Below are 19243 nucleotides of genomic sequence, written 5' to 3' on the forward strand. Positions count from 1 at the left end.
TATTTCTTGTGCCTTCATAAAGGGGTCCATGTTATGTAGTGAGAACTTCTTTGCGTTGAACTGTGGGATATTTGGAGACTGGAACTTTGTTGCCTTCCTGAAGGCTGCGTCCAGGTCCTCTGGTACGTCCGAGACCGGGTCAATTGGAGGTAGAGTGATAGTGTCCACATCATCGTCCTTCATTAGGTACGTGAATGCTTCATTTTCTTCTTTAGAGGGTGACGCTAGGTCCAGTCCATTAGCCATCCAATATTTTATCTCTGAGTCCGAAAATATGATTCCGCCATCGTCCTCTGTATCATGTCCACTTGTATATGATCGTTGAATATCCTTCGTGCATGGAGATCTGCGTGGCGATCTGCGTGGCGATCTGTGTGGAGATGAGTACGTTGAACTACGTGTAGTTCTAAGAGGAGATCTGTATGCCGACCTGCGTGGAGGTGAGCATCTTCTTGTCCGGGATTAATATATTTCTATGTGGTGAATCCTGTGACGACCTGTGAGGCGTTGTTGACGTCCTTGATGATAATTCAGAAGACCTTCGCGCAGGTGAGAGGTTTTGTTGAGGGTCTGAGTCCCGAGACGTCTCTCTGAACCTTCTAGGAGGTGTAGGTTTCTTCCTCTGTGAAGTGGGTAGCCTGCGTGAAGGTTCTTCATTAGCCTCATCATCTGATGACGATCTATTCTGGTCTGAAGAACGTGCCCTCCTTCGCGCAGGTTTGCTGACGTCATGCAGGGTAGGTCTGCTCTTAGTCCTAGAGCTAGATCCTCTGGTAGGCCTCTCAGATGTATCATCAGTGTGGGGTCCTTCATGCAGCACTGGTTCCTCTCTGAGGTTGATGACTTGGGCATGAGAGCCGCCTGGCTGTCCATCATGCGAGGTTCTTTCCTGCGCGAAGCGCTTCTCCATCATTTCCATCATCTGTTGAGAGAATTGCTGCATGAAGGCCCCAGGGTTGAATGTCTGCGACGACTGTAGTGATGTCGCATCTGAGAGGGTAGCGATATGGTCCAGGGATCGCTGTGCCTCATGGATCTCTGCTGTCAGTGTTGAAGGTAACTCGGACTGCGTAGAGAAGGTTGCTGACGTTACCGTTGCTGAGGCCTGCGTCTTCTTCTTATGCAGTATCTCTGGGATGAGTATCAGCGGCTCATCATATAAGCCTCTTTCTTCCATCGGGACGATCTCAGCAGAAAAAGTCCTCGTAGTCTGTGAAGAACTCCCAGTAGATCTGGTTGAAGCCTTAGGGGTGTAAGGCTTCTTCTGCGACTAAGATGGCCTCTTCTTCTTCATATGGGTTGAGGAGTTGTCCATCGTAGAAGATCTTTTCTTCGACGTAATGGCGGACCTCATCCCACGCCCATCTTCTGAAAAGCGCCTCGCAGGTCACTGGATGGAAGTATGTCGTCTGACAACGATAGACAGCTCTTTAGGGACTCAGCCGGTTTAGCCATGACTTGCAACAGTCGCCTGGATTTATCCTTAGCACGCCTAAGTACAGAGAAATAATAATTATTAAATTCAATTTTTGTTAATTGCTGACATAATTTACAGCGAGAGCTGGAGGTACATATTGTTGTGCAACTGGGGCACAATAAATGCAGGTCTGCAGCAGAGAACCTAAACCTACAACGAAAACAGGTTTTCATGAAATGTAAACAAACTGAACAATCTTGAAACCGTGAATAAACAGTCAAATTTGCTAATATATTTCAAACCATATTGTAGAAGGATACTCCCTGAAACCTTATAAAGGTAACTTATAGGGTAATAACTAAGTTAGCAAAGGATATAGTGCCGTGTTGGAGACACAGGTGCTCTCCCAACCGTCCACTAGGGCGAAGAAGGAGAGAGTGAAGAGTGGGAAGACGGGTGGCGCCGTTTTCCCGCCAAAACGGAGAGGGAGACAACTCGTGGTGAGTAGTGATTTTACGTCTGCTTTTTTTAAGGGAACTTCAAAAAGGAGATACAAGTGTTCCACTAACGTTCGCGGAAGGAAGGAGACAAGCAATAATACATGAGTCAGGATAAGGAAAAATATTGATTTATGTTTAGTATTTTAAGCAAATACATGTCTTGGCTAGAGCACTTGGTTGAAATATCACTCTTTACATAAAAGATTCCAAGACAATATTATTTGTCATAACAGTTTATATGTATGTTATTAAACAACTAAATAGTGGCAGGCAGGTCTTTAAAAAAAATGTAATTTTTAGAGTAAAATTGATATTTTATACTTATCCTGACTCATGCTCTTTTGCTTGTCTTCTTCTTCTTGCGAACATAGTGGAACACTTGTATCTCCTTATTTGAAGCTCCCTTCAAAATAAAATCACTAATTGGTACTCACCACGAGTTGCTCCCCTTTGCTTCCCCTGGCGGGAAAGGTGTCGCCACCCTCTGGCCATGTGCTCCACTCTCTCCTGATTTTAGCGAGCCCAACACTTGAATTTACAGGGAAATCCAAAGTGTTATGTGGGAGGATGGAGGAGTTAACCTCATGAGTCAGGATAAGTATAAAATATCAATTTTACTCTAAAAATTACATATTTTTCCTTATCCTGACTCATGCTCTTTTGCTTGTAGCATCCTACGGAACGGAGGTGGGTAACAGAATACTTTGGATTTATAATTAGTGATTTTGTATAGATATACTGTAATATCCCCCACGGAACTTCATGAAGGCTTAGATTTAGGATGTTTCCTGTATAAAGAAACCATAGGTTATATAAAGCCATTAAAGGGGAATTACATTATGAATATATTGAACAATACATATAAAATTATATATATATATATAGGTGACTCTGATAGAGGCACTGAAATTGACTATACTGAAAGTATATGCTTAAGGTTGAATACTTAAGCTGAACATATATACATAGCCCTAAAACCCGTGAGAGTTATAAGCTAGATGAGTATGTATAAAATACATATTAATCTTGTGAGGATAATATTTTAACGCTTCACGAGGGACTGTCAGTTGCTGAGCGAGGACCAGTGGTCCTAAATGGGAATGCCAGAGACATCTTCTGTAGTGATGTCTCTCAGGTAGTGATTAGCAAATACCATGTTAGATTTCCAATAGCATCCTTCCATAATCGTGTTCAAGGAACAGTTACCGTAGGGCGAGGGTAGAGGCCAGTGCCCTGATCTCATGTGGATTTGATGCTGTTGGTGGGTCCAAGCCTGCTGCCTTGTAGGCACGGAGAATGACAGTCCTTATCCAAATAGATATTGTGGTCCGTGACACTTCTGTTTGATTCAGAGGCTTATAAGGGGATGAATAAACGCTTGAGAAATCTTCTCCTTGTTTTGATCGTCAGAATAAACTTTGAGCTTTTACCGGACACAGTGATAGGTCTTGTGTATCTTGTGATCCGAGAATAGAGGATAGCCGGATGTGGAATAATCTGTCTGGTTGACCTGGCAGTTGATTTTTTGCGATGAAATCCCATCTTAATCCGAGGTGCGTGCTGTGTTATGATTGTCATCAAACTGTATCCTCTCAGAATCCAGAGCTGAATTTCAGACATTCTTGCTGCTGTGGCTAGCGATAGCAGAAACAGTGTTTTCTGTGAGAGAAATTCAAAGTTTGTCGATTCCAAAGGTTCATAGACCTCACTCGCGGAGGTGTTGTAACACTACATTCAGATCCCAAGCTAAGGGCGGAACTTCCGCTTTGGTCCTCCAATCGAAAGCTCGTAGTAAGGCCAGTAACTCTGGAGATCTTGTCAATTTGACACCCGCTCTCATGGTGATTACAGAACTAAGCTGCAAGATATGTTGATATCGTTGAACCTTTTAAATGTTTGTTTTGGCGTAGGTAACACAAATAGTCTGCCACTTGAGGTTGTGAAGCCTCTCTTGCTGTAAACCCTTTCTTTGTTGCATAATTTTCGAAACTGTGCCACTTGTCGCCGTACAAGTTACGAAGTTGAGTAACGTAAGCAAGCGTTGACTGCTTTTGCCGCCCCTGGCAGAATATCCTCTCTTGTTTAAACACATTTGTATACAGTCCATACGTAGTTGGAACATTGCTGGGTTTCCGCACTTGTTTGGTGTGAGGATGAATTAACAGGTTTGGCGCCACTTTGGGTAGCTCCAGTGTTGGTTGACCGATTTCTTGAATTAGTATGGGAAACCACGCTCTGGCCGCCAGTAGGGCCACCAAAGTGAGTTGTAGGCTCTGTGTTTGTCTGATTTTCTGTAATACTTGAGGTATTATTGCTGGCGGCGGAAACGCTGCGACGCATTGAGGCCTTCCCATGATAGACTTAGAGCGTCCGCTGCCCAAGCTTGGGGGTCTGGGACTGGTGACACTAATGTCGGTAGCTGATTGTTGAATCGCGGGCTAATAGGTCTATTAGCGGCGCTCCTAATTGCTTGATTATCTGTGCAAAAATTTCCCTGTTGATCATCCACTCTGTCGGTGATGGTAGATGAGGCCGAGAGAGAGCCGCCTGCTAGTATATTTCTGGCTCCGGAATGTGCACTGCTCTGACATGTAGATTTAGATCTTGTATTAAATCAAACAGTTGAAAGCTTAGGTTCAAAAGGTTCATCGATCTCGTTGAGCCTTGCTTGTTTATGTAGAACGCCACTGTCGAATTGTCTGTATGGATCATTAGGCGCGCATTTTGTAGAAATGTGCTCCAATGTAGAATGGCGTTGATTACAGCTTTCATTTCTAGACTGTTTATATGGAGTTTGCATTCTTGCTGATTCCATAACCCTGATATCGTGTGGTTGGTGAGATGAGCTCCCCAACCTTGGAGTGACGCGTCTACATACAGATGGGTTTTGTATTCGATTTCTTGGTCCACCATAGTAGATGCGGTCTGAGATGTTTCGGTAGACTGAATGGTTGTACATCGTTGAGATGTGCGTTGATGAGGACCTGTAGGGGACGTAACTGTAATCTGCCTGTGACAGTCATGTCTTGGGCTGATGTGAGAAGACCTAGTAGGCTCTGCCATTGTCGCAGTGGTAACGGAGAGAGTAGAGCTGGTGGAATGGTCTGCTGTATCTTGAGCCAACGGTCTTCTGGTACCAAAATACGGTTGCGATTTGTGATGAATCGAATACCTAGGAACTGCAGGTCTTGCGATGGTACTAGGTCCGACTTGCGTAAGTTTACTAACCAACCTAGTTGTGTTAGTAGCTTTATGATGTAATTTAACTGTAGTTTGAGACGCAGTGGATCTTGATCTACTTGTATCCCGTCGTCGAGGTAAAACGCACTCATGTAGCCCTTTGACGATGTAGAAATTTGATAATCGGTTTTCGTTATCCTCGTGAATAGCCAGGGGCTGATGATATTCAATGGGAGTATTTTCCACTGGTAATGTAGCCCTTCTAGAGTAAATCGAGGTATTTCCTGGAATCGGGATGAATGGGGATGCAGGTAGGCATCCTGTAGATCTATGCTGCCCATGTAGTCCATAGGGATCTAATCATCTGGCGAACTGAGGTAAATGTATCATGCTAAACTTCGTGGTTTGGCGAGATAGTTCTTGCTGAAAAGCTCATGTTGTAGATGAGTCTGTATTTCTCCGTGGAGTTTTTCTTGGGAACTAGGAAAACTGGGGAGTAGAAACCTGGTTCGACGCTTGCTTGATCTATTACTTCTATGGCCTGTTTGGATAGGAGTGATGAAACAGCCTCTCTTATCTTTGGTAGTTGCTGCTTTGTAACATCGAACTTGGGGGTTTGATTGTCAGCGGAGGCTTGGCCTGTAGAGGATACGAAACGTGTTGAAGAATGTTGGAGACGTAAAGGTCTTGCAATATTCCCCAGTTTTCCCAGTGTAGTTGGAGGCGCCCACCCACTTGAGCTGGCTGTACTGGAACGGCTGGGGGTGGAAGACTCCAGTCGTTCGAACCTGTGTTTCAGCCGCCTATAATTGCGTAACCTCTGGGTGTCCTGCCTCTTCCTGATCCTCCTCTATAGTTGCCGCGATGGGCTTAATTTTAAAAGAATCTTTTACCTCTAGAGCTGGCTATCTTCCTGTCTCTTGCTCTTTGTAGGCCCGTGAACTTAGATCTGCCTGAGTATCTTTGTGAAGTCTGGACCTAATGACGCTGGCTAGTGTGTCCATCGATCTAATCATAAGGACTTCCCTGGAATCCTTAGAGACTTCCTTGGCGACTTTGTCGATTTCTCCGCCAAAGATGGATGTTGTTCCACCACGGGCTGTATAAAGTGGGGCTGTAAAGTTCTCCCCAATTACAGGAGGCGAGGAGGCCTTGACGACGAGCTAAGGTCAGTGCTGCTGAAACAGATGTAAGATGATCCGCTAAAAACTGCTGATCTTTCTTTTGCATAAGTAAGGCAGAATAAATCATTCTATCATCTTCCGCCGTGGGAATCCCGGAATCTAGTAATAAGAGTCTCATTGATCGCCCTAGATCTATTTAACCCAAAGAACATACGCCTCGTCATGGTTTCTATATGAGCCAATCCTTGCGATCATCCATCTTGTAAATCTTGTTCTTACATCGCTGATGATCTTATAGTTCTCATCGATGTCCTGGGCCTTGTAGAAGGAGTCCATGTTATGCGGAGAACTTCTTGGCTTGAAAGTTGGGCAGATGTGGTATCTGAACTTTCGTGAGCTTTCTGGAAAGCTGCATCTAGATTCTGTGGCACTGCCGCAATCGGGTCGATCGGGGGTAGAGTGATTGCATCTGGATCATCTTCCTTCATCAAATACGTCTGCGCTGTATTGCCACTTTTAGATGGTGATGTGAGATCTAGGTTATTGACCATCCAATACCGTATCTCTGCATCAGAAAATATGATTCCTCCATCATCCTCAAAACCATCGTCATTAACAAATTGTAGATGCTCTTCTTGCTGTCTGTATATCTGATGAGGTTTGTGGCGATCTAGTTGACTTGTGCGCCGCTCTATGTGGAGATCTGACGGGTGATCGACCTGGTGATGAACGAAGTGGAGATCGTCTATGGGATGATCTTCTCGGAGACTTGTGAGGTGAATGTTGATAGCTTCGCGAAGCTCTTCGGCAGTCCCTCGATGTTCTTCTAGATGATGAAGATCTGGAATCATATGTCCTTCGCGAATGCCTTCGCGAAGCTTCATTTGCGTCCGGTCCGGGGGATCGATGATATGACCTTCGCGAAGGCTTCCGCGTGATGTCTGATGGTCTGAGTCCATATCTAGAGATGAAATCGAAGATGGTGATGATCTCTCCGCCGCTAAGGCCTTCGCGAAGGCTGTACATCTAGGTCCTTCGCCAAGGTGGTGCGGACTTCCTTCGAAGGTGACATCGCCTTGGCTGCTACGTTGGACGGGGGTGCCTCTGGGGTGCTGTTCACGCTTGGAGCCTTTCTTGCTGGTTCGTTCGACTTTTAGCGCAGTTTGTAGTGGTCCTCCATGATGTTCATAATCTGCCGATCATGTCTTCTGAGGTGATCTGTGAAGTCGCCGGGCGTCTTTTCTGCGATGGGGTTCACATCAATGACGCCTGACGCCGGTGTAGAGGCATCAGGCTGCATGGTGATCTCTGCAGAAGTCACAGTCGCTGACACCGGGTCGCTTCTTCTGCCGTAGAAGTCGGGATGATTATCGGCTGATCATCGTAGAGGCCCAATTCTGCTGCTGGAACGATCTCGCTGAGAAAGTTCTTGCTGTCTTCGTGAGATTTCCTTTGGAAGTCTGGCGCTGCCCTGGGTGTCCTCAATCTGCGTTGAGACGACGATGAGGCCCTCTTAGACTTGGTCTGCAATGACGAGATGTCTGGGGAGGCCGGTCGTTTCTTTTCGAGGTAACGGACTGCGGCCCCACGCCTCTGCCGCAGGGGTCTCTAGCAGAACACCAGACGGAGAGGGTCGATCGCTAGCAGCTGACTGGATGGAATATCTGGACTCTCTGCCATGTTTTGCCCTTGTTGCGTGATCTATCTGCAGCACGTCTTAAGACGCAAAGGTGATATTTATTAAATGCAGAATGAGATAAATTAATGCAGTAACTGCAACGTGAATTAAACGCACACGGCGTAGAACAACTAGGGCATATTACATGTGGATCGGAGGCAGAAAAACGTAATCTACAAATCGCATAGATTTTCATCAACGTAAAGTTAGCTGAACAATCACGTAATACACGGAATAAACAGTAGAAATACGATAATTAATCAATACAAATAGTAAAGGATACTAGCTATACCTCTATAGTAACCTATGAGAGGTAAAAACTAAGAGATTATCAAAGGATATGGTGTGTAAGGAGACACAAGGCGCTCTCACATCCTGCTCACTGGGCGAAGAAGGAGAGAGTGGAGCACATGGCCAGAGGGTGGCTACACCTTTCCCCGCCAGGGGAAGCAAAGGGGAGCAACTCGTGGTGAGTACCAATTAGTGATTTTATTTTGAAGGAGCTTCAAAAAAGATGATTAAATCGGATCAACCTGTTTTGTTTTAGCTCATTAGTTACATCTCGAAATGCAACCACAATTAAAATGGTGTCTATCAGGAACCGTGCAGTAAAGTTCTGAAACTACAAACTTGCCATAGCCTTGCTCTTTTCATGACGCTTATAGTTTTCTCACTGACACTGAAAGAACTCTTTGTAGATGTAAGTATACTCACCAACACTGTATGTCCGCCAGCTGATTGGAGGAGCTGAAAATGTGGCAAACACATCATCCACACAGTTGAAGCGTGTCAGCATGGGTGAGGTGACTGACTGACCCCGGCACTGACCCCACATGTACACCTTCCCTGTCTGGCTCATGGCAGCCGAGATGTGTGTGTAGTGACTGGCTGCGATCTCCACAAACCTGGGGACACACTACTATCAGGTGACCGAGTCTACTGCTGTAGTCCTATGTAATGTATGTTACTTAGTACAACACCAATAACATGTGACACAAGACTGAACTTCAGCAATTATCCAGTATTTGGGTTTTGACAGCAAGAATAAAATGTATCAATTAAATAAAATATTGGCCATGATTATCATGATTAAACTAAATACATGTTTCAGAAATATGACATTCTGATATCGCTCTTTCATGACAATAAATTCCTGATGTATGCTATAGTTGCCCTGTTCAAGGTTCAGTAAGGCTTTTACATGAGATTGTATATTTCACATCAAGTAAAAACAATTTCCTTCCATATTTCTGATGGACTGACCTTTCAGTTCTCTCCACCTTGGTTGGGTATACCTGGTTGGCCTTGCTGCTGGTGCCAAGCTGACCATAAGAGTTAGCTCCCCACGAGTACAGTACCCCTTCATCCGAGAGAGCCATAGTGTGGGCATACCCCGACACCACCTGTATGGTTTGAAGATATGTGTTACTCCTCATGACATGTTGATAGTCGGTTTCACTGGCTTCTCACTCGTGAATACATGATACACACAGTACTGTTTCTGTATGATATTGGTTACACATCAATGATTTACAGTCTATGTTTGGATCATATAAAATGTTTTAAAACATTTGAGTGCATGGCTGTATTCAGTGACTGTGTCAGTAAATGTAAGTCACCTGGCTGATGATGAGACCAGAGAGGGCACCTGCCACCTTGCATGGATTGGGTTGATTCACATTGTTGCCCAGCCCCAGCTGACCATTTCCGTTGTAGCCCCAGCCATACAACTGAAAGAACAGATAAATATTAAACATTACAGAACATAAGAATAAGAATAGCACCTATAATTCTAGGCTGTTGATATGCCAACCGTGTTGTTCGTGTAACTACAGCCTAGAGTCAGTCTGGACTTCCAGATGACAGCCCCATCCTTGAAATGTGTCTACAAAGAGGCAAAGAGAGGGATTCAAGTTTAAGGACACACCGCCGCAGATGTTCGATTCTACTGTCCACCACAGGAGATTGACTTGACATGGGACAGTAGAGTGGCTAGGACATCTGGATCCTGATGCCCCACGAAAGGCAGAAATTGTTGAATCACATATAGTTGAAGAGTGCCTCTTCTCGTAGACAGGCTAGGATAAGAGCGTTTGTTGACTTTATCCTGCCTGGCTTGGGTCTGTTCCATTTTGCCTGTCTTGCTCTGATAAATAATACCCAAATGCAGGTAAAAACACTCTATTAATGAATATTCTATTCGAGCAATTGTGAATAACAAACTAAATTCATGAAGGGAAATGGTTGGAAAAGCTGGAGATTTTCAGCACAACTAAACCCACCTAGTAAATCCATAGATATCTTGAATAAAATATTGTACGCATTTCTTTGGGACAACAAAATGAAAAGACCTTTTGTGACAAGCTCTCAGCTCCAAAAACTACTTCCTAATAAAATTCTAGTCCTGTCAGCGATATTTACAACCATAATCACTTTAAAGTTGGTCAACAACTGTATGGTATTATTTAATTTGGAAAATAAAAATTGTTTGGGGATTAAAGCCGTGCCATTTCAATAATTACCGTGCAATACCCAGCATGCCATGGCACACTAATATATGGGGTATTTCGAACCCTGTATGGCCCTGTGGACGAATACCCAGCATTAAAACAATACTTTGTCAGAGGACATATGCATCAGATGTGATCCGTGAAGATCCGGGTTAAAATTGATCTTCAGTAACCCATGCTTGTCGTAAAAGGCAACTAACAGTATCTGGTGGTCAGGCTCGCTGTTTTGTTTCACTTACAGCTGGCTTGTTTGGCACGTCATTGTATCCCAATTGCGTAGATCGATGCTCATGCTGTTGATCACTGGATTCTCTGGTCCAGACTTGATTATTTACAGACCGCCCCCATATATCTGGAATATTGCTGAGTGTGGCATAAAACTAAACTCACTCACTCATCAGAGTGTTGACAGAACAATGACTGAGTCACTGTCAAGAAAAGCATTGTCACTGAATGAAGAGCATGTGTCTTCTCACAAAGTACTGTACACCGGAAATATTCTGCACCTCGAAAAATTAGCGTCAGCGTACCCCCAGCCTGTTCTGCGACATATTATTTTTGCGAGAGTAGTAGGCTTTGCAAAAAAAACATATTGTGAAGAAGAACAAAGACTCAGCCATTCGTGGATGGAGGGTATCCGGTCCTCTCGATGCAGTAATCAGGAAGTAGGCTAATCCACCAGTAAGCTGTTTTTTGCTGGAGTATTTGTTATAGGACATGATAATAATATGTATGGTCGTCTACTTCGCCATATCAGTGGCTTTCCGCTTGGTAACATGATACAACAGCAGGAAATACCTCCGTTTTGGAACCTTAGTACGAATAACATGTGAGGCATTTCGTTTGATGGCGGGTATCGTTCGAAAGCTCTGAGCATCAACAATATCACTGTACCCTTGCCAGGAGTATTTTCGCAGTTATAAGAAGCGATTTTATTGGATAAAGATTGGTTTGTAATGACGCTTTTCTGCCACAGTCTGCTATGAGGATCGTGTTTGCACGTGACCTAAGGCAGCTAATCAAATAACAGCAATGGATACTGTCCTCGTAAATGAAACTTAGATTCAGTTAGAAAGTTAGAAAGTTTTGGGTAAGAATATTGCCATTCTGAACCTGTTACGCAAAAAATCACCACCTATACGTATATTATGAAACTTAATGGACATATTGTGCTAGGTTATGACCTGTGACAAAAATGCTTCATGCATATATTTTAGCATTAAACATCGTGTCCGAGCGCTAATTTCGAGGCAACAAAAGCCGAGAGGTCACTTGAATTACTTTACACGATCGCACAAAAAAAGATGGAAATAGTAAGTTGTAATGTACGTTTGACCACTATTTTCAGTACTGTTATTAATTTTATTCTTCAGTTTATTCAATTTGTTTAATTATTATCTCGAAACATCGTTACTTTGCTCTTTGACAACTTTGATGTGGACCCATTGCCGAAGCAAGTGTCCGAGGATTGTTTTTTTAATAACTTTGCGAAAATTAGTTTATAATTGATTGATTTAAAATATGAATCAAACGTTAGTTGGGTTCCTAAAATTATTTTGATGCGACTACTGCCTGGCCGGTTTACCGGCCTACAGTGTCTTGGGACGCGTGACGTCTTGGCGGGTTTTCCGGGCTACGGTGTTGAATGGGTTAATATTACTACGCCGAGAATTTTTGTGGGAAAGAGAAACGCAAAATTTGCAAAATATAAACTGACGCAGAATATTTCCGGTTTACAGTATTTACTAATCCATAAGATTTATTTCTGCAAAGTCACAAAGTGATGTTTACCTCACCATTGTCCATTAGGGCCATAGAAGATGTCTGGCCACATGAGATGGCTACAACTGTCCGGCAACCTGAAAATAGCAGAAAGAATCCAATATTTACAGACAAATCTCATTTTATATCAACACATATTTTTGAGAATGGCAATCCAAGAAATAAGTTATAAAAGTATATTCCAAATGATTCGGATTAAATTATCATTAGAGAATAACAAAGTTGTGCAACATGTATCTTGTTCTCATTCCATTTATTTCTCATTCACAAATGTGTGACATACAGCAGTGGAGGTGTGACACAGGACATACAGTAGTGAAGGTGTGGGGGAGTAGGTGTGACACAGGACATACAGCTGTGAAGGTGTGGAAGAGTAGGTCTGACACATGACATACAGCTGTGAAGGTGTGGAAGAGTAGGTGTGACACATGACATACAGCTGTGAAGGTGTGGGAGAGTAGGTGTGACACATGACATACAGCTGTGAAGGTGTGGAAGAGTAGGTGTGACACATGACATACAGCTGTGAAGGTGTGGAAGAGTAGGTGTGACACATGACATACAGCTGTGAAGGTGTGGAAGAGTAGGTGTGACACATGACATACAGCTGTGAAGGTGTGGGAGAGTAGGTGTGACACATGACATACAGCTGTGAAGGTGTGGGGGAGTAGGTGTGACACAGGACATACAGTAGTGAAGTTGTGAGGGAATAAGTGTGACACATGACATACAGTAGAGAAAGTGTGGGGGAGTAGGTGTGACACATGACATACAGTAGTGAAGTTGTGGGAGAGTAGGTGTGACACATGACATACAGCTGTGAAGGTGTGGAAGAGTAGGTGTGACACATGACACAGTAGTGAGGGTGTGGGGGAGGAGGTGTGACACAGGACATACAGCTGTGAAGGTGTGGGGGAGTAGGTGTGACACATGACATACAGCTGTGAAGGTGTGGGGGAGTAGGTGTGACACATGACATACAGCTGTGAAGGTGTGGGGGAGTAGGTGTGACACATGACATACAGCTGTGAAGGTGTGGGGGAGTAGGTGTGACACATGACATACAGCTGTGAAGGTGTGGGGGAGTAGGTGTGACACATGACATACAGCTGTGAAGGTGTGGGGGAGTAGGTGTGACACATGACATACAGTAGTGAAGTTGTGGGGGAATAAGTGTGACATGACATACAGCTGTGAAGGTGTGTGGGAGTAGGTGTGACACATGACACATAGTCATGAAGGTGTGTGGGAATAAGTGTGACACATGACATACAGCTGTGAAGGTGTGGGGGAGTAGGTGTGACACATGACATACAACGGTGAAGGTGTGGGGGAGTAGGTGTGACACATGACATACAGTAGTGATGATGTGTGGGAGTAGGTGTGACACATGACACACAGCTGTGAAGGTGTGGGGGATAAGTGTGACACATGACATACAGTAGTGAAGTTGTGTGGGAGTAGGTGTGACACATGACACATAGTCATGAAGGTGTGTGGGAATAAGTGTGACACATGACACACAGCTGTGAAGGTGTGGGGGATAAGTGTGACACATGACATACAGTAGTGAAGTTGTGTGGGAGTAGGTGTGACACATGACACATAGTCATGAAGGTGTGTGGGAATAAGTGTGACACATGACACACAGCTGTGAAGGTGTGGGGGATAAGTGTGACACATGACATACAGTAGTGACGTTGTGTGGGAGTAGGTGACACATGACGTACAGCTGTGAAGGTGTGTGGGAGTAGGTGTGACATGTGACATACAGTAGTGAAGATTGGGGAATAAGTGTGACACATGACATACAGTAGTGAAGGTGTGTGAGAATAAGTATGACACATGACGTACAACTGTGAAGGTGTGTGGGAGTAGGTATGACACATGACGTACAGTAGCGAAGTTGTGTGGGAGTAGGTGTGACATGTGACATACAGTAGTGAAGATGGGGGGGAAATAAGTGTGACATGTGACATACAGTAGTGAAGTTGTGTGGGAATAAGTATGACACATGACGTACAACTGTGAAGGTGTGTGGGAGTAGGTATGACACATGACGTACAGCAGCGAAGTTGTGTGGGAGTAGGTGTGACATGTGACATACAGTAGTGAAGATGGGGGAAATAAGTGTGACACATGACATACAGTAGTGAAGTTGTGTGGGAATAAGTGTGACACATGGCGTACAACTGTGAAGGTGTGTGGGAGTAGGTATGACACATGACATACAGTAGTGAAAGTGTGTGAGAATAAGTGTGACACATGACATACAACTGTGAAGGTGTAGGACAGTAGGTGTGACACATGACGTACAGCTGTGAAGGTGTGTGGGAGTAGGTGTGACACATGACAATGTGTGGGAGTAGGTGTGACATGTGACATACAGTAGGAATGATGTGTGGGACTAAGTGTGACACACAACATACAGTAGTGAAGATGAGTGGTTATAGGTGGCATACATAACATATAGTTGTTGCAGTGTGTAGGTGACAAATGACACAGTATGGTGTGAGTACCTATGACAGCAGTGATCTTGCGTGGGGTGGGCTGGTTTGTTGTGGTCCCTGTTCCCACCTGTCCACAGTTGTTCTGGCCCCATGCATAGATCTAGGACAGGAAATACATACCATGTAGTGTTGCGAAAGAAAAGGCTGTGGTTTTGATAGCTCTGAGCATACTGTGATGGTTAAAATCCCCACCTATTTGAACCCTATAAAAACCTATTCTCAAAATAGGATAATCGATAAGCACTTTCTGTTTACCCCTCATATGGAGTAGAAAATGAGGATAACATGTGGAAAGGTGAAGGAAAATTACTATCTTGAGGACCAGTAAATAAATAATCATTTAACAAATTATCTAATAATATATTAAATATGTTTTCAAACAGTAGCAATTCACAGCTTTTCATATTTACACTGATTGTTAATCTGTGACCTGGGGCTAGCAGTAAATTACAATATATGTCATAGGCTGGTACTGTCACCATGAGCAGTGTGTCTGTACAGAGAAACGTACCCTAGCCAAAATCAGAATACAGAAACGTACCCTAGGACGATTCCATTCTGCATTGTGTTGTTTTCTTGATCGGACCTGTCATGCTGTGGTATTAGATGCATTTGATAGCATAGAAAGAAAGAAACGAGCATACACACTACCAAATATTTTGCGATGTACAATACCACTCCCAATCAGTTGATTGGGGACAACTACATACGGTTTCGGGTTGCGGAATTTGGACTCAGCCCTCGTTTTGGGTACCGAGTATATTTCTGTAGTTTGACTTTGTTTAGTGTACATTTCTGTGTACAGAAACGTACCTGGGGTACATATCTGTAGTACCTGTGACGACAATGACCCCTTCAGGACTATTTATAGAACTGACAACAGGCACTACATGCATGGCAAGCATTAGTTGGGTCAATGATGTTCATACACAAAACATGTTATGGTGCATACTGCATACCTACTCATGTGGGTTCAGTTTTTCTGATATAACGAACAAGGTGTGAGCTATAAGAATTCTTTGGATTACCTCCCCTTCACTTGTTAGAGCCATGGAATGATGGCTGCCACATGCTACATGAAAGACTTTTTTCCCCTGAAGATTTGTGTTGACAATGGCAGGTTGGAACCCTTGATTAGAGCCTCCGTTACCCAGCTGACAATAGCCATTATGTCCCCAGCTGTACACATCTCCATCTACAAGAAATAACCACCATTGAAGAGTTTGTCTGCATCATGGTTTCTGTCTACATAAGCAGCAAGGAAACGTTAGACAACGGCCATTGTAATCCTTTACTCCAATATATGTAGTAGTCACCAACAAGTTCGTTTTTGAAAGATAAGGTGAGGCGAAATGAGGTTTAACGTCACACTTAAGATTATTTCGCCACTTGCATGCGTGTGTATGTGTGGTTGCTTGTACTAGCCCAGACTTAAGCTGCTTATGGAAGTGCTAGCTCACTGAGATACCATGCCGCAGATAAGCATGAATACCCTACTCAGACACATTATACTGACTCCGAGCCAACCAATCCTTGTTGTACAAGTACCATATTTTAACATATTTACCATATTTTAACATCTTTTAGTATGACGTATCCAGGGATCGAACCCGTGACCTTCCGCTCTCCGGGCGACACACACTAAACACTACACCACAGAAAGGTAAGGTACACATATGACAAGTGGTTGGTCAGCCATTCATATTCAGTTTCCAGTCTATGGAGTGTGGCCACATTGCCTGGTCAAAACTGTCTTTCAATGCATAGAAAAGCAGTATTCAAGTACATTTAATGACATATCATAAAATTGATTAAATTGATAAAAAAATGGAAATTAAAAAAAATAAAATAAAATAAATAAAATTGATTTACAGGTCCATGATGTAATAAAGCCATAGTATAAAGAAGTATGTTATGAAGACTCGCTGTAACCCCACGCATCCCAAGGCGGGATAGGTCTGCCGAAATGCCAGCAGGCGAAGGCGACCTCCAAAGCATATAACCGAAGAAGAAGAAGAAGAAGAAGACTCGCTGTAAAACATATTGATGCAGACAGTCTATAAAAACATACATTTTGAAAATATATTTCTTTTTTAAATCCAGATTTGAATTTCCCACTGTATCAGTCAGGTGGACAGAGGAAGTATTTCCATAGCAACAAGTCTGCACAAGGAGTGAATGTTTCATTGAGCGTTTCATAATTCTTTTGTACTTATATTTGATGCTGAAATCAACATGCTGAACAATTTATTCTCCCTAGAAAGGGTGATATTTGTTTAATAGTTTTGTTATCATCGTAAGCACTTTGTCAAGTTAAATTAAGTTCTTCAAATACATAGTGAAAGGGTTGGGGTACAGTTACTATAAGGCACATGTTTATTCTAGGAGTAAATTCTTAGCTTAACCTGACATCACCAGGCACTTTATAGCAATTAGTAGCAAGAACAGAATTAAACGTCTGTGACCTCAACCTCATTTCTCAAGTAACACATTATCAATTGCACACACTCCTGTGAAGCTGCTCAAGTCATCACACCTCCCCACACACTACTGTACACTTACTTTCAGTGACTGCAAGAACATGAGGACCACTCCCAAAGGCAATGTCAACAACTTTTTTCTTACAGAGTCCTTCAATCTTCCTTGGAGTGAAACTACTGTGGGTGTCACCTGAGGAACAAAGGAGGGACACACCCTGTACTGTTCTTAACAGCTGGACACATTCTATGTGTACTCTGTACATGATCTTAACTTGCCTAGTCTTGAGCATTGACCTTGTTGGCAGAAGTTTTCATAAATGTTGTTCAGGATTGTTAAAACCTGACAGACTGATATTACTTATACAAACAAACATTTTATTGTCATTACTAGGAAATTAAAACAATTTATAGAAATTTCCCAAAGTTGATATATTGAACTGTCAAAGAACGTGTGAGGTAACCAATATAAATATGGAAATATACACACATTTTACGTCACAGTGCTAAAGGTGAAAATTTGAAATATAAGAAGTAATTGAAGTTTAGGAGAGAAAAGAACTACTCCTCCTTTCACTCCTACCTAGTCCCAGGCAGCTGCTGCAGTTTGAGCCAATGGCATACACATCATCATCATCAGTCAGGAAAATAGCCTCATTTCCAGAGCTGCCAAACACACACACTTTCTTGATGGAAGTTAGAACGTCTGGCTCCAGAATACTGAAGATGGACCAGCGACTTAGGTCAGTCATATGACTTATTGTGCTGGCTTCATGGCGAGTAACAAGACTAAGTCTTGAGGTTGAGGAAGATTCAGCCATCTTGCCTTCTGAGCTGGAGTCTCATGCCTCCCCTCTTGCCCACCTCATGGGAAATTCGCCTTCACAGCCTGGGAAGAAGATGACAATTGTTTTAGTCTCAATCCCAAAGGTGTACTAAGGAGACTATTTTTATTGGGGGGTGGGGGGTGGGGGTTGTTCAAATATTGTGCAAAGAATATATTTTGTTTATAAGTTGAATGTTTAATTTTCAATAATTGAACAAGATATGTTTTGAAAAATAACTGGATTAAATGAAGCCTGCCAAGTAATACTAACAATGGGTGATGAAAATTATTTTAGATTCTGTTTCTTCAAATGATCCAAATCTGTTTTATGTAGCTAATGTTTGGTCAAAATATGTATTTAAAATATCTATGTACACATGTGATTTAGCATGTTTAAAAAGATGAGGTGTTAAGGTGTGTCATGTAAAAAGGTGTCTTGAGTCTCTAAAGCCACTTTCTTCACCTCTATTTCACCCCACAGCTAATAGACATGGAACAGTGGCTCTATGGTTTAGATCAGGTGAAATCAGAAGCTTCTGCCTTTAAGGAAGAACTCCGATTCAATGCACTAAAACTGAATCTACACCATTTTGAAATGTGAAACAAATGTTTTGAAAAGAAAAAGGCCAGCATAGGCTACTACAGACCAAACCAAATCACTTCAAATGGAAGGGCACAATTATAAGAGACAATTTTTGTGTGATGTTGTAGCCCGGTATTACGATTTTCCCAAATGAAAAGTAAAGAACTTGACACACGGCACCATGATTTGACTATTGCCAGCTAATCCACGGTTCAAAAGAACATTTGAGACAACTGCACTAGAAAACAACTAGTCCTGGACAAACGGACTGATAGCCATGTCTAAATGTTACTAATCCTGTTCATGGCTCACAGACTGTCTTCTCTGCCACAATGTGCCAGGAATAACCGAAAACCGAACGATACCTGTTAAGGCACCATGAGAGAAATATATCAGTAAGAACAGTAGATATATCTATATGTCATAGAGACATGAGCATGCCGTGATTGGTGATATAGACATGTATCTCATAATACGTTGGTGACACATCCTTATCATACGTAAACCATTACCAGACGAACTTTCATGGTTTAGAACTCACTTACCCAGAGTTCCATGCGGTAAGTCATCGCCGAAGTGTGGTGTTTGTCAACAAATCAGCGGAGACGTTTAGTGACGAAGGCTCTGATTGGGATGCAAAGATAACGTCGACCAAT

At 42.9% G+C, this 19243-nt stretch overlaps 1 protein-coding gene across 5 annotated transcripts in view; it reads right to left on the minus strand.

Annotated features, from left to right (window-relative positions):
- Positions 1-19232, minus strand: part of LOC124278882 (RCC1 and BTB domain-containing protein 1-like) — a 145760-nt gene extending 126528 nt beyond the window's left edge. For 2 of the 5 annotated variants that reach the window (XM_046714669.1, XM_046714668.1), the window contains exons 1-8: positions 17762-19122; positions 17264-17371; positions 15730-15896; positions 14711-14801; positions 12201-12268; positions 9519-9629; positions 9163-9302; positions 8614-8804 (exon numbers count right to left, since the gene is read on the minus strand). In XM_046714669.1, the coding sequence (XP_046570625.1) occupies positions 8614-8804; positions 9163-9302; positions 9519-9629; positions 12201-12268; positions 14711-14801; positions 15730-15896; positions 17264-17371; positions 17762-17999 (1114 nt within the window). In that variant the 5' untranslated portion in view covers positions 18000-19122. The other 3 variants (XM_046714664.1, XM_046714663.1, XM_046714667.1) reach the window with 3 other exon arrangements.
- Positions 19233-19243: the final 11 nt, after the last annotated feature.

The sequence above is a fragment of the Haliotis rubra genome, unplaced genomic scaffold, assembly GCF_003918875.1.
Source record: "Haliotis rubra isolate DU_JTF1 unplaced genomic scaffold, ASM391887v1 Scf243, whole genome shotgun sequence".
Classification (NCBI taxonomy): domain Eukaryota; kingdom Metazoa; phylum Mollusca; class Gastropoda; order Lepetellida; family Haliotidae; genus Haliotis; species Haliotis rubra.